This window comes from Oreochromis niloticus, linkage group LG18 (genome assembly GCF_001858045.2).
Source record: "Oreochromis niloticus isolate F11D_XX linkage group LG18, O_niloticus_UMD_NMBU, whole genome shotgun sequence".
In the NCBI taxonomy this organism is placed as follows: Eukaryota; Metazoa; Chordata; class Actinopteri; order Cichliformes; family Cichlidae; genus Oreochromis; species Oreochromis niloticus.
In genome coordinates, this window is record NC_031982.2 from 14,502,088 (window position 1) to 14,517,756 (window position 15,669).

The following is a 15,669-nucleotide window of genomic DNA, read 5'->3' on the forward strand; positions in this document are numbered from 1 at the left end:
TTGTATTCAAAATTGAGCCACACTTATGGAGGTCCATAATTCTTTTCCTGGTGTCTTGGTTGACATCTTTTGATTCTCCCATGTTTTGGGGGTGCCTTATATGCATTCACAGGTCTGCCACCAATTTACTCAAATGGACTCTACTAACCTATCAGAAGCTTCTTAAGCTCAGAATTGAATTGTCTGGAGTTTTCTTATTAATTAAAAAAACAAACTTAGTGTATATGTACTCCTAAATTTGATGAAAGTGAAAAAAAATAGACAGCTCTATCTCTCTTTATTCTGACATTTAACTAATTCAAAAGATATTTCAATATTTATTTATCTAAAACAAAAAAGTTTACTCTACATTGATGTTCAACAGTAAAAAAAATGTTTTCATGTTTTTTTCCCCCTAAAGTGTATGTAAATATCTGGTTTCAACTGTGAATATACTGCTGTGGATTGAAATTCCTCTTGTTTTGCATAGAAATATATGGAACAACATACAAAGCATAATATACAAAATAACATTTACCTGAGTTTTTTCTTTGAAAGAAGCCCCTTATGTCCATTGTTGTGTAAATCAGTACATTACTGAAACCGATTTAGAGTGCTTTATTTAGCCGTGGAGGGTGACAACTGAAAATATGAAATAAACACATGTAAGTTAAGACTCTAAAAAACAGCATTGTTGTTCGGCTTTTCATTTCGCCATTTGTTGATTCACTCGAAGAGCAAGTAACGTAATATGGGTCAAGTGATCAGTTTGATATCAATCTTTTGTGATACAGCGTCATATTTACATTATTTGTACAGTACGACTGATTTGCTTTGGTACCTGGTCAAACTTTAGCTCTCCTCTGTCTGCCTGTCTGCACTTCTCCTACAGCAAATTCGCACGCAGCACCTTCTCCCCCTCGCAAGTGCTGTGCTCAGTCGGCTAGTGTCCGAGCTCGGATCATACCAAAATTAGGGGGAATTTACGACTGTGCCTATGTGCTTCGAGTATTGTGTGTAGTTTTTGTTTTATACAGTTGTCAGTCAGGCATCTAACTATGAAACAAATTACACTCCAAAAGACCCCGGGCTTCTGAAACAACAACCCGGGCTTAAGCCCAGTAAGCCACACCCCCCACCCCCTCCCTGCGGTCCGCCGATGAGTCAAACTACAATATATTTCACAAAATTCCTATATGTATCTTCTAGCAACCTGTCCTCGTTCACAAATGGCCGTGGGAGATGAATAAAGTTGACGGTACTATGAAGGATTGAAAAGGTAATCGAATATTTTTTCTATCCATTGTGCTTTCTTGTGTTTTACTTTAAGATGAAACTGTTGATAAAATACTTTAGTCAATACTTTACTTTTTTATTGTCTAATTATTATTGCCGATGTAACCATCAACGTATGTAAGAACTATGAACCGCTAACCGAGCCAAGATGGCGACCGAGGTAGACGCTCTTCTCCGTGGCTTAGCAGGATTTTGCAGTTTTACTTACCTTCCAGCCGTCGTTTTTTCTCTGAATTACAAGTGAGTTATCCTACTGACTGTTTCTTCGGTACACTTATGCTGTACTTCTAAGTAACGGCTTCCTGAACCATACTTAAAAGAACTTTTTCGTGACCCTAGCTTCCTTGCAAAGCGATAGCTCAGCTAACAGTAGGAAAGCTCCGCCACCTCAGGGTAGTAAAGGGAAGGAAAAAGAAACACCCATGAAATTTAAAAGTCTATCGAAAGGAGCAACTAAGGAAATGGAGAGAAATACAGGTGTAGCTGGCTCAAAAACCACCCCCAAGAATGCCGTGGCTGCCGAACATGACTACAACCGCAGCAAAAGTGCTGAACTGATGCCACTGCCGGATTCGGACCCCGATACACCAGCCAGACCCGATGGTAAAAAACACAAAGACAGTGATATAACTCTTGCTGATGTGCAAAACAACATTGCTACTTTCATTAATGAGCGCTCAGGCTATGATCAGCAAGAATACTGTTAACATCGAGGCCATGAAGAAGTCTATTGACTTCATGTTCTTGGAAGTAGAATCTTTGAAGAATGTCACCAAAACAGTTAAAGCTACTTGTGACAAAACAGCAGATTGTCTCAAGTAGAACTGAAAGTCATGAAGTTGAAAGATATCATCGGAGATGGAACCTCAGGCTCTCAGGTGTCCCTGAGCAAAAGCAAGAAGACATGGCCAGAAAGGTACTCGACATCTGCTGCGCGGTTGCCAGGGAAACTAGGGCAGGATTCAAAAACAGCATTGATGTAGTTCATTGCCTGGGCCACTACAACGAAAATCAGAAGAAACCAAGGCTGGTCATCATTCGATTTGTGATAAGATCAGCTTGCGACCAGATCTGGAGGAAAGCTAAAAACTGCTCCTTTCTGAAAGAAAATCACCTGAGGTTCACTGAAGATCTGTCCTCTGCTGACAGAGCACTTCGAGTGAAGCTCTGGCCTCTTATTAATGCTGCAAGAAAAGAAGGAAAAAGAGCTCACTTTGCCTGGGTTGGTGTGATCATTGAAGGGAAAGAGGTGCACCCAGCGCTCACTTCACCCGATGATCAAGCTGCACCTGCACTGATGGCGGTTTCATGCCCTCCTTGAGGTATAAAGTTACAGATGTCACAAGGGAGTTATTTACAATTTTGAGGTTCAGGATAAATGTTGTTAATACCAGTTCTATGTTAACTAAGGGAAGTAAACTGTTCATTATTTTGTGTTAAAGCCGCACTGTCTAGATCACTTTTTTCTCTCAATGTCAGGGGTTTAAGAGACACTGTTAAGCGAAAAGCTTTGTTTTTGTTTGCAAATCAGCAGAATACTGACTTTGGTTTTTTCCAAGAATCACACTCTGTTATTAAGGATACTGCTTTGTGGAAAACGCAGTGGGGCAAGGACCTATGGTTCTCACATGGATCAGAAAGATTGGCAGGAGTTATTACTCTGAAGAACAAATTTAATGGGAACGTTATGCACTCTAAAATGGACTCAGAAGGACACTATGTGTTGTTAATTGTCAACATTGATGGTACACTTCTTCTTGCCAACCTGTATGGTTTTAATTCTAAGTCTGATAATGACTTCTTTTTGGATGCCCTTGAAACACGCTTTTTGATCTGGTTATCCAAATACCCTAACCTCCTGTTATTAGTTGGAGGTGATTTTAACATTGCTCCAGATCCTTCACTAGACAGATGGCCACCTAGCTCAAATAACACTCTGTCCTGTTGTTTAAATACATTTATGCAGAAATTTCATTTAATAGACATTTGGAGAATTAAAAACCCTAAAGCAAGACTATTTACATGGAGTAACAAATCCATCTCTTCTAAATCTTGTATTGACTTCTGGTTGGTCTCTGATTGCTTAGATAGGAATAATGTTATAGTCAATATAATGCCTACTCCACTCACGGACCACAAAGCGGTATCACTTCACGTCTTTCTCAATCCTAATGCTTCCCAAACTTGTAGGAGCTGCTACTGGAAACTTAATAATTCCCTTCTAAAACATGAAAAAGTGATTGAAGATATTTTGTCATTAATCAAACGTTTCTGGGATAAAGCCCTAACCAGTCATCTCTACTGTCAAAATTGGGAACTCTTCAAATTTGAAGCCGCTAAATATTTAAGAGAGTATGGCTCATCTGCAGCAAAACAAAGGAAAGCTGAAGAAATTAATGTAATTACTAGGATATCTGCTCTCACTCAGATCCCACCAGAGAACCTATCTGAAGAAGATAAAACTGACTTAGCTTTGCAACAAGTTAAATGACATCTATAAATTGAAAGCAGGGGGAGCCTTTGTGAGATCAAGGAGAAGATGGTTAGAAGAAGGTGAACAACACTCATCCTATTTTTTTTAATTAGAGAAATCTCGTTCTAAACTTAGTGCTGTTCGGAGATTTAATATTGACGGTATCATAACTGATGACCCCCGAAAAGTCTCCACATATTTCTCCAATTTTTATAAAGATTTATTCAAGTCAGACTTTGATGAGAGTGCTGCTGTGAACTTTATGGAACAAATCCCTGATACGTGAACAATAAAGGAAGATCAGATGAGTTTCTGTGATAGGCCGATATCTATTGGTGAAGTGCTACCTGCTATTCGACGTCTTAAACTTAATAAATCCCAAGGAACCGATGGCTTAACCTCTGAATTTTACATTAGTTTTGCAGATCAACTGGCTCCATTTATTCTTAATGTATACATTGAAAGTCTTATAAATCAGTCTCCCCCCCCACTTTATCACAAGGTCTGTTAACCTTAATCCCAAAGCCAAAGAAAGATCCCACTTATATTGACAACTGGAGGCCAATTTTCCTTCTTAATAATGATAATAAGATCCTAGCTCAGATCTTTGCCAAAAGACTGAAAGCTGTTTTGAATGTTAATATTGATGAAACTCAGTCTGGCTTTATGGCTAACAGACACATCTCCAACAACATTAGACTTGTTTTTGACCTCATTGATTATGCAGATTTGTGTAGGGATGATAGCTTTATCTTATTTGTAGATTTCTGCTAAGCATTTGATACGCTTGAACATGGTCTTATTTTTCAGGCTTTGGACAAATTTGGCTTTGGTCCTTACTTTCAGAATGCAATTAATACAATGTACAAAAATGTAAATTACTCCATCAAACTACAAGCAGGTACATCATCTAGGTTTAACTTGAACCGCGGTATCAGGCAAGGCTGCTCCATCTCCCCATACTAGTTTCTCATCTGTGCTCAACTCCTCTCTGACTATATTAAACGCAGTCCTCTGAAAGGTATAACAATTGCGGATAAATAAATATTCATTAGTCAGCTTGCTGATGATACCACTCTCTTTTTAAAAAATGCTTCACAGGTGCAGATAGCTATTAACACAATTAATGCCTTTTCTTTAGCTTCAGGACTCCACTTAAACATTGGCAAATGTGAACTGCTTGCCCTTAGAAATTGTACCAGTCTGTCTATTGCTGGCATCCCAGTGAAAGAGTCTGTCACTTACCTTGGTATCATCATTAATAAAAATCAATCCACCTGGTGCTCCCTCAATTTCACTCCAATTTTGGATAAAACACAACATAAGCTAAATGCTTGGCTGCAGCGGGATTTATCCATTAAAGGGAGAGTTTTACTCGGAGGGATTATCTCGTCTAATTTATTCTGCTTTGTCTCTTGGTGTAAATAAAGAGACCCTGGCGGATATTGACAGACTTCTTTATAACTTTATATGGAAGAATATCATTCATTTATTAAGAGATCTGTTTTATCCAACTCATACCAACATGGTGGAGTAAACTTTCTTGACTTCTCTACAATAAACAATGTGTTTAAAATAAACTGGATAAAATAATTCTTCAGGAACCCAACTTCAATTTGGAACTTTATTCCCAATTATATTTTCTCAAAAATTGGTGGTCTTAACTTTCTTTTGCTTTGTCATTACAATATCGATAAAATTCCCTTAAAACTATCCAACTTTCATAAACAAATGCTTCTTTCCTGGTCATTGATTTATAAACACAACTTTTCGCCACATAGATTCTATATTTGGAACAATAGAGGCATTTTATACAAACATAAATCTTTGTAGGTAACTGGTTTGATCATGAGATTCATCTTGTTGCACGACTTAAATCCTGTTGGAGGTTTACTCTCTTACTCAGAATTTTTGAATTCATACAGTCTTCCTGTTCCACCAAAAGAATATGCCATAGTGTTTGATGCTATCCCTGCTGGGGTCTTAACTTTGCTTAGAAATCCTGTTGTTAATGATTTGACCCCTTTACCACTGGATCCTACTGTTACCTATTTTGGTCAGGTCTGTTTCCCCTCTATAAAGAGGAAAAACAACTGTGAAATACGAACTCTGTTTCAAAAAGACAGAACTTGTGTCCCAACAGCTGTCGCTTACAGGAATAACTTATACCAGGACCTGGAATGGGAGAAGATTTGGACCTTACCGTCAAAATTTCTATTAAATAACAAAATAAAGGAAATATCTTTTAAAGTTATTCATCGTTTTTCCCCAACCAGATCTTTTCTTGTACGTTATAAAAAGGACATTAATGTTAACTGTTCATTTTGTAATTGTGTGAAGGAAGATATTTCTCATTTATTTTGGTCCTGCTTGTACGTGAATCTTTTCTGGCAAGAATTTTGTGTTTTTATTGTTTCTTTTATCCTTTCTGAGTTCTCTCTTTGTTACGAGAAAATATTGTTGGGTTTCTTTAAGTACCCCACGGACAGGACAAACTAATTTTATTTGATTAATTTACTGATATTACTGGCTAAATTTCATATACATAAATTGAAATTTTCTAACGCAAAACCATCCTTTCAGTGCTTTTTAAATAAAACCAAACAATATGTTAAAACCATACAACATTCCCAAAACGTAAAAGCTGTCAAGACAATAAACTTATGTTCCCTGTTCAATATTATGTGATTCTTTACGAGACTGTATCTATTTTTTTTTTTCTTACACTATCTATTTTTTTTTTTTCTTACGAAAACCCTCTGACACTGTGTTACGTTAATTTTTATCTGTAGTTTGTGCTTTGTCAATAAAGAAAAAAAAAAAAGAACCGCTAACTTCCAACCTGTGGAATGCACCTGTTAGTGACTTTTCTCCTCTCGCGAGATTTCGGATTGCGCAGTGGAGAACAGCCGTCCGCCATCACTGCATACAAGCTAACACTAGCCAAAACCACTGAGGAGAACGACTGACAACAACACAACAGACACACAGGGCGACCTAATTCCCACAGGGGAGGTCACCGAGTTTCTCTGTCGCTTTCCGGGCGCTGAAAGCAAATTAGCAGCTGCCTTTCATGTAGTCTTTAAGTCAACTTAGAAAGGATAGTCGTTGCAACTAATCATGTCCAACATCAAAAGCACCACCAAGAAGGACACCAAGATGAGGATACGAGCCTTTCCTGTGAGTACTTAGATCTGTATGAGCTTTGTGAACCGAGCCGAAACTATGAGACGAGTCAGGGGATGACAGATCTTTATGCTAGTAATTGCCTGCTAACTAGTTGCTCAATCGTAAAAAAAAAAAAAAAATGTCACTCAAGCGAAAACTGCTTCAATCTGAGCAGTTACCTTGGGCGTATTATCGTGCAGTTTATTTAATGCCAGCTGGCTTATTGGTTTGTAAATGTCACCGTCATTTGTCATGAGCTAATGTTAGCATTAATTGAAACTTCAGTGAGAAGATGGCTAGCTAAGTAGCGGGCCTGGCCGTGTTAGCTGGCTTGACATTTGCTAAGTCAGTCTGCAGGTATCAGTGCGCTATGGTAACGATAAGCAGGGTTGTTTGTTGCTATTTATTCACGCTACGCGTTTGCTTCCCCCCGCGGAGAATGTCAACACACATTGTCATGCAGAGTTAGCTGGAGAACTAGCACAACTTCATCCCAACAAGGTGCTAAAGTAAACATGGCCAGTAACTTGAACAGGTTATGGTGTTGATGTTGGCCAACCCATCACAGCCACCCCTACCACAAATTCACACTTAGACGTTTGCACATAAGCATCTGATCAAGCTTGATACATTTGGGACAGTTTAGGGGGGAAAAAAACAAACAAACCCCAAAACAAATGATGAAGCAAAAATAAGAATGATTTTTGGCAGTAGTTAGCGAGGTATATTTGGCAAAAAAAAACCCAGAAAAAATGGTGCATTGTTTGATGAACACACAACGAAGATATAGATGATGATCCTAAACACCTTTTCAAAATGCATAATAGACTGCCTTAAGAGATGCAAGCTTTACCATGTCATTTACACTCCCGGTAATCAACATGCAACTGTCAGAAAAAAAGGTATTTATAGAAGGGGGCGGGGAATGAGAAAAACATTTCTAGCAGATTGAACAGCTTGGCTCTTGTTCTCCACTGAAATCAGGTTAAGATTTCCACATTTCTGCTGAGAGACTTCAAATCTACTTTCTACTTACCTACCTCTTTTATAGATACAGTTGTTTTCAAATGTTATGACTCAATGGCCTTATTTCTTGATTTAGAGAGTGTAACAACATGTTTAATTGTTTGTCATGAATTAAGAAAAAAATTAATTTTTTTATGAAGCAGGAAGCAGGGTGTTTGGTAACCTGTTAAACAAGCTGCCCTTGCTTGTTTTTGGCATAATTTTCAGGTTGCTGAAGTAGATGGTACACTCTCTCTCTCTTTGGTAGAATATTGACAGATGCCACATGCAGAAATATGACTGACAACAGAATAGTCCAGGCATTGTTTCCTCGTTTCAGAGATGTGGCTTTCAACATTCCTACACTAATTTCCAACAGAAGTGAGAAAAAAGTTATGTCTTTATATTTTTACAAAACAGTTACTGACCATATACAAGAGTATACAAGAGTATACAAAAGACATTAGATACATCAGATAGACCTGCTTTGGAAAGACTAATCCTTTTTTATTGTAAACAAAAAAGGCATTAATCAAAGTATCTGAATTTAATATTTGTCTCTCACAGATGACAATGGATGAGAAATATGTGAACAACATCTGGGACCTTCTAAAGAATGCTATCCAGGAGATTCAGAGGAAAAACAACAGTGGACTGAGCTTTGAGGAGCTGTACAGGAATGCCTACACAATGGTGCTCCACAAACATGGAGAGAAGCTGTACACAGGCCTGAGGGAGGTGGTCACTGAGCACCTCATCAACAAGGTAACGAAACTTTCATCAGTTTCAAAGTATTTTATACAAAGATGAGAATTGATGTGAAAGAAAGCAATTATTCGTAATACCACACCAGATGTTGAGAAGACTTTGACTATTTATATCTTCAGGTACGGGAAGATGTCCTAAACTCCTTAAATAATAATTTTCTGCAAACACTGAATCAGGCCTGGAATGACCACCAGACTGCCATGGTCATGATCAGAGACATCCTCATGTACATGGTAGGTATGCATTTGTGTTTTAGTCATACGCCTCATGTAAATTGTTCTGAAGCTGGATATCAGTAATGGTGAGAGATCTTTAAGATTTCGGAGAGCATTTGTAACTGTTGTTTGGTGTTTTTGCACATGGAAATAATTTTGTGATATTTAAGGGATGGCCATTTGTGTTAACCTCTGGCCAACCTTTGCATGCACGCTAATCTGGACTTTGACATTCAGATTTAGTTTTATATGTAGACTAACAATGAGGCTTTGTTGCTGTATTTATTTGTTTTGTCAGAAGACTGGCAGTGCTAGTTGTTTACCTTTGGCAGGACTAAGGTTCAAAGTATGTGTTGAGCTGTGTGCGAGTGATTGAGAGGTCACTGTAAGCAAAACAGTAGGCTAAACAATGGCACCGTCAGTACAGAGACTACACAGCTGTCCTGGAGGTCTTAAGTTCTGTACTGTCCTCTTTCTTTAGCCCAGACAGTGTTTTTTTTTGTTTTTGTTTGTTTTAATCTATTGAAGGCTGACAACCTACCTTATTGGAAGCCACTTCTTACTTTGTAAATGTTACATGCTACTATGTATTCGTATAATCACAGTACGGCAAATCCATCCCTTTTTTGATACCATAGTTTATCATAGTACATATTTTCATAGAAAACTGCTTCTTCTGTTCTCATGTCTTCTAGGACAGGGTCTATGTTCAGCAAAACAATGTGGAAAATGTCTACAACCTCGGCCTCATCATATTCAGAGACCAGGTGGTGCGCTACGGCTGCATTCGGGATCACCTGCGACAGACCTTACTAGACATGATTGCACGGGAAAGAAAGGGAGAGGTTGTAGACAGGTGTGAAAGAATAGTGCTTCACTACTTGGTCTTTAGAACACCTTTACTGCAGAACTGAAGTTTGTTCAAGTACAAAATTGAGTGATGAGCTAGTTTCCTGTCCTTATTTCGAATGCTCTACAATTCATTGCAGGGGAGCTATCAGAAATGCCTGCCAAATGCTGATGATTCTAGGCCTGGATGGCAGGTCTGTATACGAGGAGGACTTTGAGGGTCCTTTCTTAGATATGTCAGCAGAATTCTTTCAGGTGAGTCTGTGCTATGCACTTTTTACTCCGTCTTTTTGTTGCTATTCTAAATAATTTCTATAACAACACATAATATGTGCTTGTTTCAGATGGAAAGCCAAAAGTTCTTAGCGGAAAACTGTGCCAGTGTCTACATAAAGAAGGTAGAGGCCAGAATCAATGAAGAGATTGAGCGAGTTATGCATTGCCTGGACAAGTCCACAGAGGAACCCATTGTCAAAGTAGTGGAAAGGGAGCTAATTTCAAAACACATGAAGACCATTGTGGAGATGGAGAACTCTGGCTTGGTCCATATGCTTAAGAATGGAAAGACGGAAGGTAAAAGCATTAAATCATTCATGACTTTTCTGTGCAAGTAATTCAGAAATAAAAAAAAAATAAATAAATAAACCACCAAAGAATTTCCTTTCTCATTGTTTTTTACTTCACGTTTCACTCTTAGACCTGGCATGCATGTACAAGCTGTTCAGTCGTGTGCCAAATGGCCTGAAAACGATGTGCGAGTGTATGAGCTCTTACTTGAGAGAGCAAGGCAAAGCTCTGGTGTCAGAAGAGGGAGAGGGCAAGAACCCCGTTGACTACATTCAGGTATGCCTCTGGTATCTGAAAAAAGTGTAGCATTAGAAGACTTAAATATCAGGTTAATCATGCTTAAAGTACCAAGAGAGACTTGTATCGTGCTGGATTACATAACTTCTTTTTTACCACCTTTTGAACAGGGTTTGCTAGACCTGAAAACACGATTTGATCGGTTCCTCCTTGAGGCCTTCAACAACGACAGACTCTTCAAACAAACTATAGCTGGAGATTTTGAGTATTTCCTGAACCTCAATTCCCGCTCTCCAGAGTACCTTTCACTCTTTATTGATGACAAGCTCAAGAAGGGAGTCAAAGGGGTGAGTGGCTTCTTCAAAAACATTAACTAGATCTGGGAGTCATTTAGAGTTTTCTGTTGGCAGCTAACTTCTACTTTTTATCTTGTTTCTCCCCTTTTCTTGTTTGAATAGTTGACGGAACAGGAAGTGGAGTCGATTCTTGACAAGGCCATGGTGTTGTTCCGGTTCATGCAGGAGAAGGATGTTTTTGAAAGGTACTACAAGCAGCATTTGGGTCGTCGGCTGCTCAGTAACAAGAGTGTCTCAGACGACTCAGAAAAGAACATGATCTCTAAGCTCAAGGTAAAAACCATTTAAAAAGTAGTAGTTTTGTATATAGATTTATGCATGGGACTTGTACATTCTCATATCATTTATCTCATGACTCCACTCTTCACCCTGTCTAAATCTTTGTCAGAGGGTTCACGTCATTTTCTTCGTCTCTTTCTGTTACAGACAGAGTGCGGCTGTCAGTTCACCTCGAAACTGGAAGGGATGTTCAGAGACATGAGCATCTCCAACACTACCATGGATGAGTTCAGGCAACACATACAAACTACATCAGTAAGTCAGTCAGAAAAACAAGGCACATAGGAAAAACCCAGCACAGCTGACGAACTCTATGATAACACAGCAGGATTTAAGATATAGAGCATCATACACCCACACATCGCACATTCATACAGCTACACAGCACATCCTTGCATGTTCAACTCACACACACACACTTTATTTTGATGAAATATGCAAATATGTATCTGTCAGTGCCTTATCTCCACACTTTGTGATGTTTGGTGTCATGTCTCACAATAAAATTAAAAAGCAGAAGAAGTCATTGTTTAGGTTTATTTAGAAGTCCTGTTTTAAAGCATGAATAGAGAGCGTTAACTTGTGGTCACAAAGCACATTTAGATTAGAAGTCAAAGTTCTACTCATGTCCAGAGTGCTGATGTGATCGTCTCTGCCTCACCCCAAAGGAACATTTGAACATCTCAAATGCAAATTTACTTTATGAACACAGTAATCTCAGAAAGATAAGTACACTGACCCACATCTTTACTTTTACAATAGTAGACATGCCTTAAACTGCACAGTGGAGGCTTTTGTGTATATGCATTAGTGCAACAACATGATTGGCTCATAGGGTCATTAATTTGGCTGTTGATTGTCTCTTTTGGGGCCGAATTCTCCCAGGGATTTTTTTTTTTTCTTTATTCAGGATTTGTTGAGTACCATCTCTCTCTGTCTCGCTCTCTTACTCTGTCTGATACCAGATATTCTGCATTGAAGCTGTAATGGGTTTGTAGTCATGTTATCTGCTTTTCATGTACGTGTTCCAGGCATCTTTAAGTGGTGTGGACCTCACAGTAAGAGTCCTAACTACTGGCTACTGGCCCACACAGTCTGCAACACCTAAATGCACCATCCCCCCTGCTCCCAGACACGCCTTTGAAGTCTTCAGACGGTAATCCTCTTTCCTCATATGTTTTGCAATACAAAGAAGATCTCAGTGTACTTTTCATTTATTGGTTTTCACTGCCTTTGTTTTTATTTACCAGATTTTACCTAGCTAAGCACAGTGGTAGACAGCTCACATTACAGCATCACATGGGTGGAGCTGACCTAAACGCAACTTTCTATGGAGCTGTTAAAAAGGTAGATTCTGCAGTTCAAAACTGCTTTAGTATTGAAATTAAAATGCATCTTATTGTGATTAAATCAGTGTCATTGAGGATTTTCATAATCTTTCTGTTAAGCAGCAAAACATTTTTTTAAACCTTCTCCATGTGCAGGAGGATGGTTCAGAATTGGGTATGGGAGGTGCCCAGGTGACAGGGTCTAACACTCGCAAGCACATACTACAGGTCTCCACCTTCCAGATGACCATCCTCATGCTCTTCAACAACAGAGAAAAGTGCGCTTTTGAGGTGGGAACACACTTTTTATATGGCAGCACCCTACCATTATATTTTCAGGCGATAACGATATATATCACGATATAAGCCAAATAACTATATGTGTAAGATTTAAATGTGCCGTTGCTCACAAGTAAAATGTGAAATAATCAGCAGCTTGTTTTGATTTAAATATTTATTTCCCATAATAAGTTCAACAGGGTAGATGTACTTAAGGAACATGAGACTTCAGTTTCAGATAAATAAAGGCAAATATTGCAAACTACACAAAAGGCAGCCGCTAAAGGGATTTAAGTTTCAAAACAGAAAAAACAAAACAGACTACTAAATTGTCAATTCCACTTAGAAACAAAATTTTAATTCTAAAAATAAATCTTAGGTCGTTTTACAGAAGAACAGACAAAATTGACTAACTTTTGTCAATATCAAATAAACTGAGAACTAAAAGGAAATTCTCAATCTCTCCTTGTTGTATAGCTTAGCTTTTCAAACAGTTTTAACAGTTACTTTAGTCTGACAAAAGCCGAATGATGAATTAGCGCTTTCAGTCAGAGATTGAGCATGCACCGCTTTATTGTATTTCCAGACTTGCTTTTGGCACAATTTACAGTGCGCGCTACTCTGTTTTTTGTCAGACTTGAAATAGCCGAAATACCTTCACACTACGGAACTTCTGTGGCCTTTCCGTTCGACAAGCTCTCCAGCATTGGAACCATCATCGGTTTTTTCTTCGGTAACCTTCGCTCACGCTTTCGGTTGATTTTTCTCTAGTCGGCAAACTCATTTCCTCCATTACCCGGGCAGCCCGGCTGGCTGCTTCCCAAACAAATACACATGTGCGCCTTGGCACTTGTGCTGTACTTAACAAGTCACGTGACGTGACGCTGCGGCTGTGATTGGTTCGGCTCTGCGCTACTTAATTTGGATTGGCTGTTCTTTTTTTTCTTTTAAGAGGACAAGAGATGAGGCCTATCGCAATACTTAAATTTTTCTATCGAGAAAAACTTATTTCGCAATACATATCGTTATCGTTCTATCGCCCAGCTCTAACTTAAAGCCAATTTCTTTCTTTTCTACAGGAGATTCAGCAGGAAACAGATATTCCAGAGCGAGAGTTGGTGCGAGCATTACAGTCTTTAGCGTGCGGGAAACCCACACAGCGAATTCTCACTAAGGAGCCCAAGTCCAAGGAGATAGAAAATGGACATGTGTTTACAGTCAACGATCAGTTTACCTCGAGACTGCACAGAGTCAAAATTCAGACAGGTGAGCAAAGGCTGTGTGTAATGCACCAGAGCTCGCTGATGTCTTGTGTCATTTCCGGGACCCTTTCTGTCCGTTACGGCTGACACTCCAGGATCTATGGGTCATCACCGCTTTGCTTTTTAAAAATATAATAGTATTGCATATTAGTACTTATATTATCTAATACTGACTGACTCAGTACCACAAGTAGAATATCATACAGCTCTTTAACTCAAAATAAAAACACAATCTTTTGCTGTTTTCAGTTTTGTTTAGTTTTTTGTTGTTGTTTTTTTTAGGGATATGCATAAATAAAGGCTTCTGTTCTGAAATACTTACTGTGACATGGTGGCTGTGTAACCATAGCAATCCTTGAAGTGGAGTTAGGACACTTCCTTTCTGTAATACAGTTCCTGTATCCAATTTTTCCAGTTGCTGCTAAACAAGGTGAATCAGACCCTGAAAGGAAAGAGACTCGGCAGAAAGTGGATGACGACAGGAAGCACGAGATTGAGGCAGCCATTGTCCGAATCATGAAGTCGAGGAAGAAGATGCAACACAATGTCCTGGTTGCAGAGGTAAGGAACTCGTCCATTTTACAGAATCCATTTTCTTTTTTCAAATAATGAACAACAATTTTAATGCTGTTACTTTTTGTTCTTCTTTTTTTTTGTGTGTTTGTTCAGGTCACTCAGCAGCTCCGGGCACGTTTTCTTCCAAGCCCTGTGGTAATCAAAAAGCGGATAGAGGGACTTATAGAAAGAGAATACTTGGCGAGGACACCAGAGGACCGTAAAGTGTACACCTACGTTGCATAGAAGACGAACTGTGAAGGAGACGACGAAGAGACTGGATTGGAGGGAGGGGGAGGGGTAGTTGTTTTTCTTTGGACTGTTGTTACGCATGGACTGGAAGTTTCTTTTAGAGACAGACACTGGGAACCCGACTCATCGCCCCTTCCAAAAAATACAGTAAACACATAAATGGGGAATAAAAATCTTACTACAGGAAAAAAGAATCCATCAAAATCTTCTAGATGATTTTTAAATCTGGCCAAACTTCCTGTTCCCTGAGAGTTTTAACATGGATGGATCCAGCTTCAAGCTTTTCACTGTTTTACCCTTGTAGAGCTCAAACTTGAAAAGAATCCCTTGGGAAAAATGTGAATGCACCACTTATTTTTTTGGTTCAATACTGTATAAAAATAAAATTATTTAAAAAAAAAAAAAAAGGAAAATGTGGATTCTTACAAAATAACGATTGTGAAATGCTGGAGTTTTTCAAGCAAGCAATCGCAAGAAGTCTGCTAATTTACTGGTGTTTGTCAACCAGCTGTGACGGATCAGTATGAAAAGAAGCAGGCTGAGAGGGAGCGTTTACTGCTCTCTGCTGACCCTTTGTGGAAATAGCATTTACATCCACACCCAGACAGTCAAGGATGAAAACATCTAGTTTATCCCACTGCTCTGCAAGAACACAAGTATTTTCTCCCAACGGATATGATGCTGTCATCTGGTGTTTATATAGAGGAAAGCGTTTCCTTCCCAGCACGCTTGGTCACGGTTCAGTTATCTGAATTGGAGATAATGAGGGGTATTTTTTTTTTCCCCCCACATTCCATCTGT

The 15,669-nt window shown here is 38.9% G+C and overlaps 1 protein-coding gene across 3 annotated transcripts; it reads left to right on the top strand.

Moving 5' to 3' along the window:
• The first annotated feature begins 1,116 nt into the window (after nt 1-1,116).
• Nucleotides 1,117-15,128, top strand: LOC100712163 (cullin-3). 3 transcript variants are annotated; one of them, XM_005476242.4, is made up of 16 exons: nt 1,117-1,258; nt 8,489-8,686; nt 8,809-8,922; nt 9,600-9,760; nt 9,894-10,008; nt 10,098-10,326; nt 10,451-10,596; nt 10,728-10,904; nt 11,016-11,186; nt 11,340-11,447; nt 12,224-12,348; nt 12,443-12,539; nt 12,677-12,811; nt 13,879-14,065; nt 14,477-14,622; nt 14,731-15,128. In XM_005476242.4, the coding sequence occupies exons 2-16, from the start codon at nt 8,489-8,491 to the stop codon at nt 14,860-14,862; spliced, it is 2,241 nt and encodes a 746-aa protein (XP_005476299.1). In that variant the 5' UTR covers nt 1,117-1,258; the 3' UTR covers nt 14,863-15,128. The 3 variants fall into 3 exon arrangements, with proteins under 3 accessions (XP_005476299.1, XP_005476300.1, XP_003438209.1); XM_005476243.4 differs by lacking the exon at nt 1,117-1,258 and adding an exon at nt 1,392-1,515; XM_003438161.5 differs by lacking the exon at nt 1,117-1,258 and adding an exon at nt 6,629-6,928.
• The last annotated feature ends 541 nt before the right edge of the window (nt 15,129-15,669 follow it).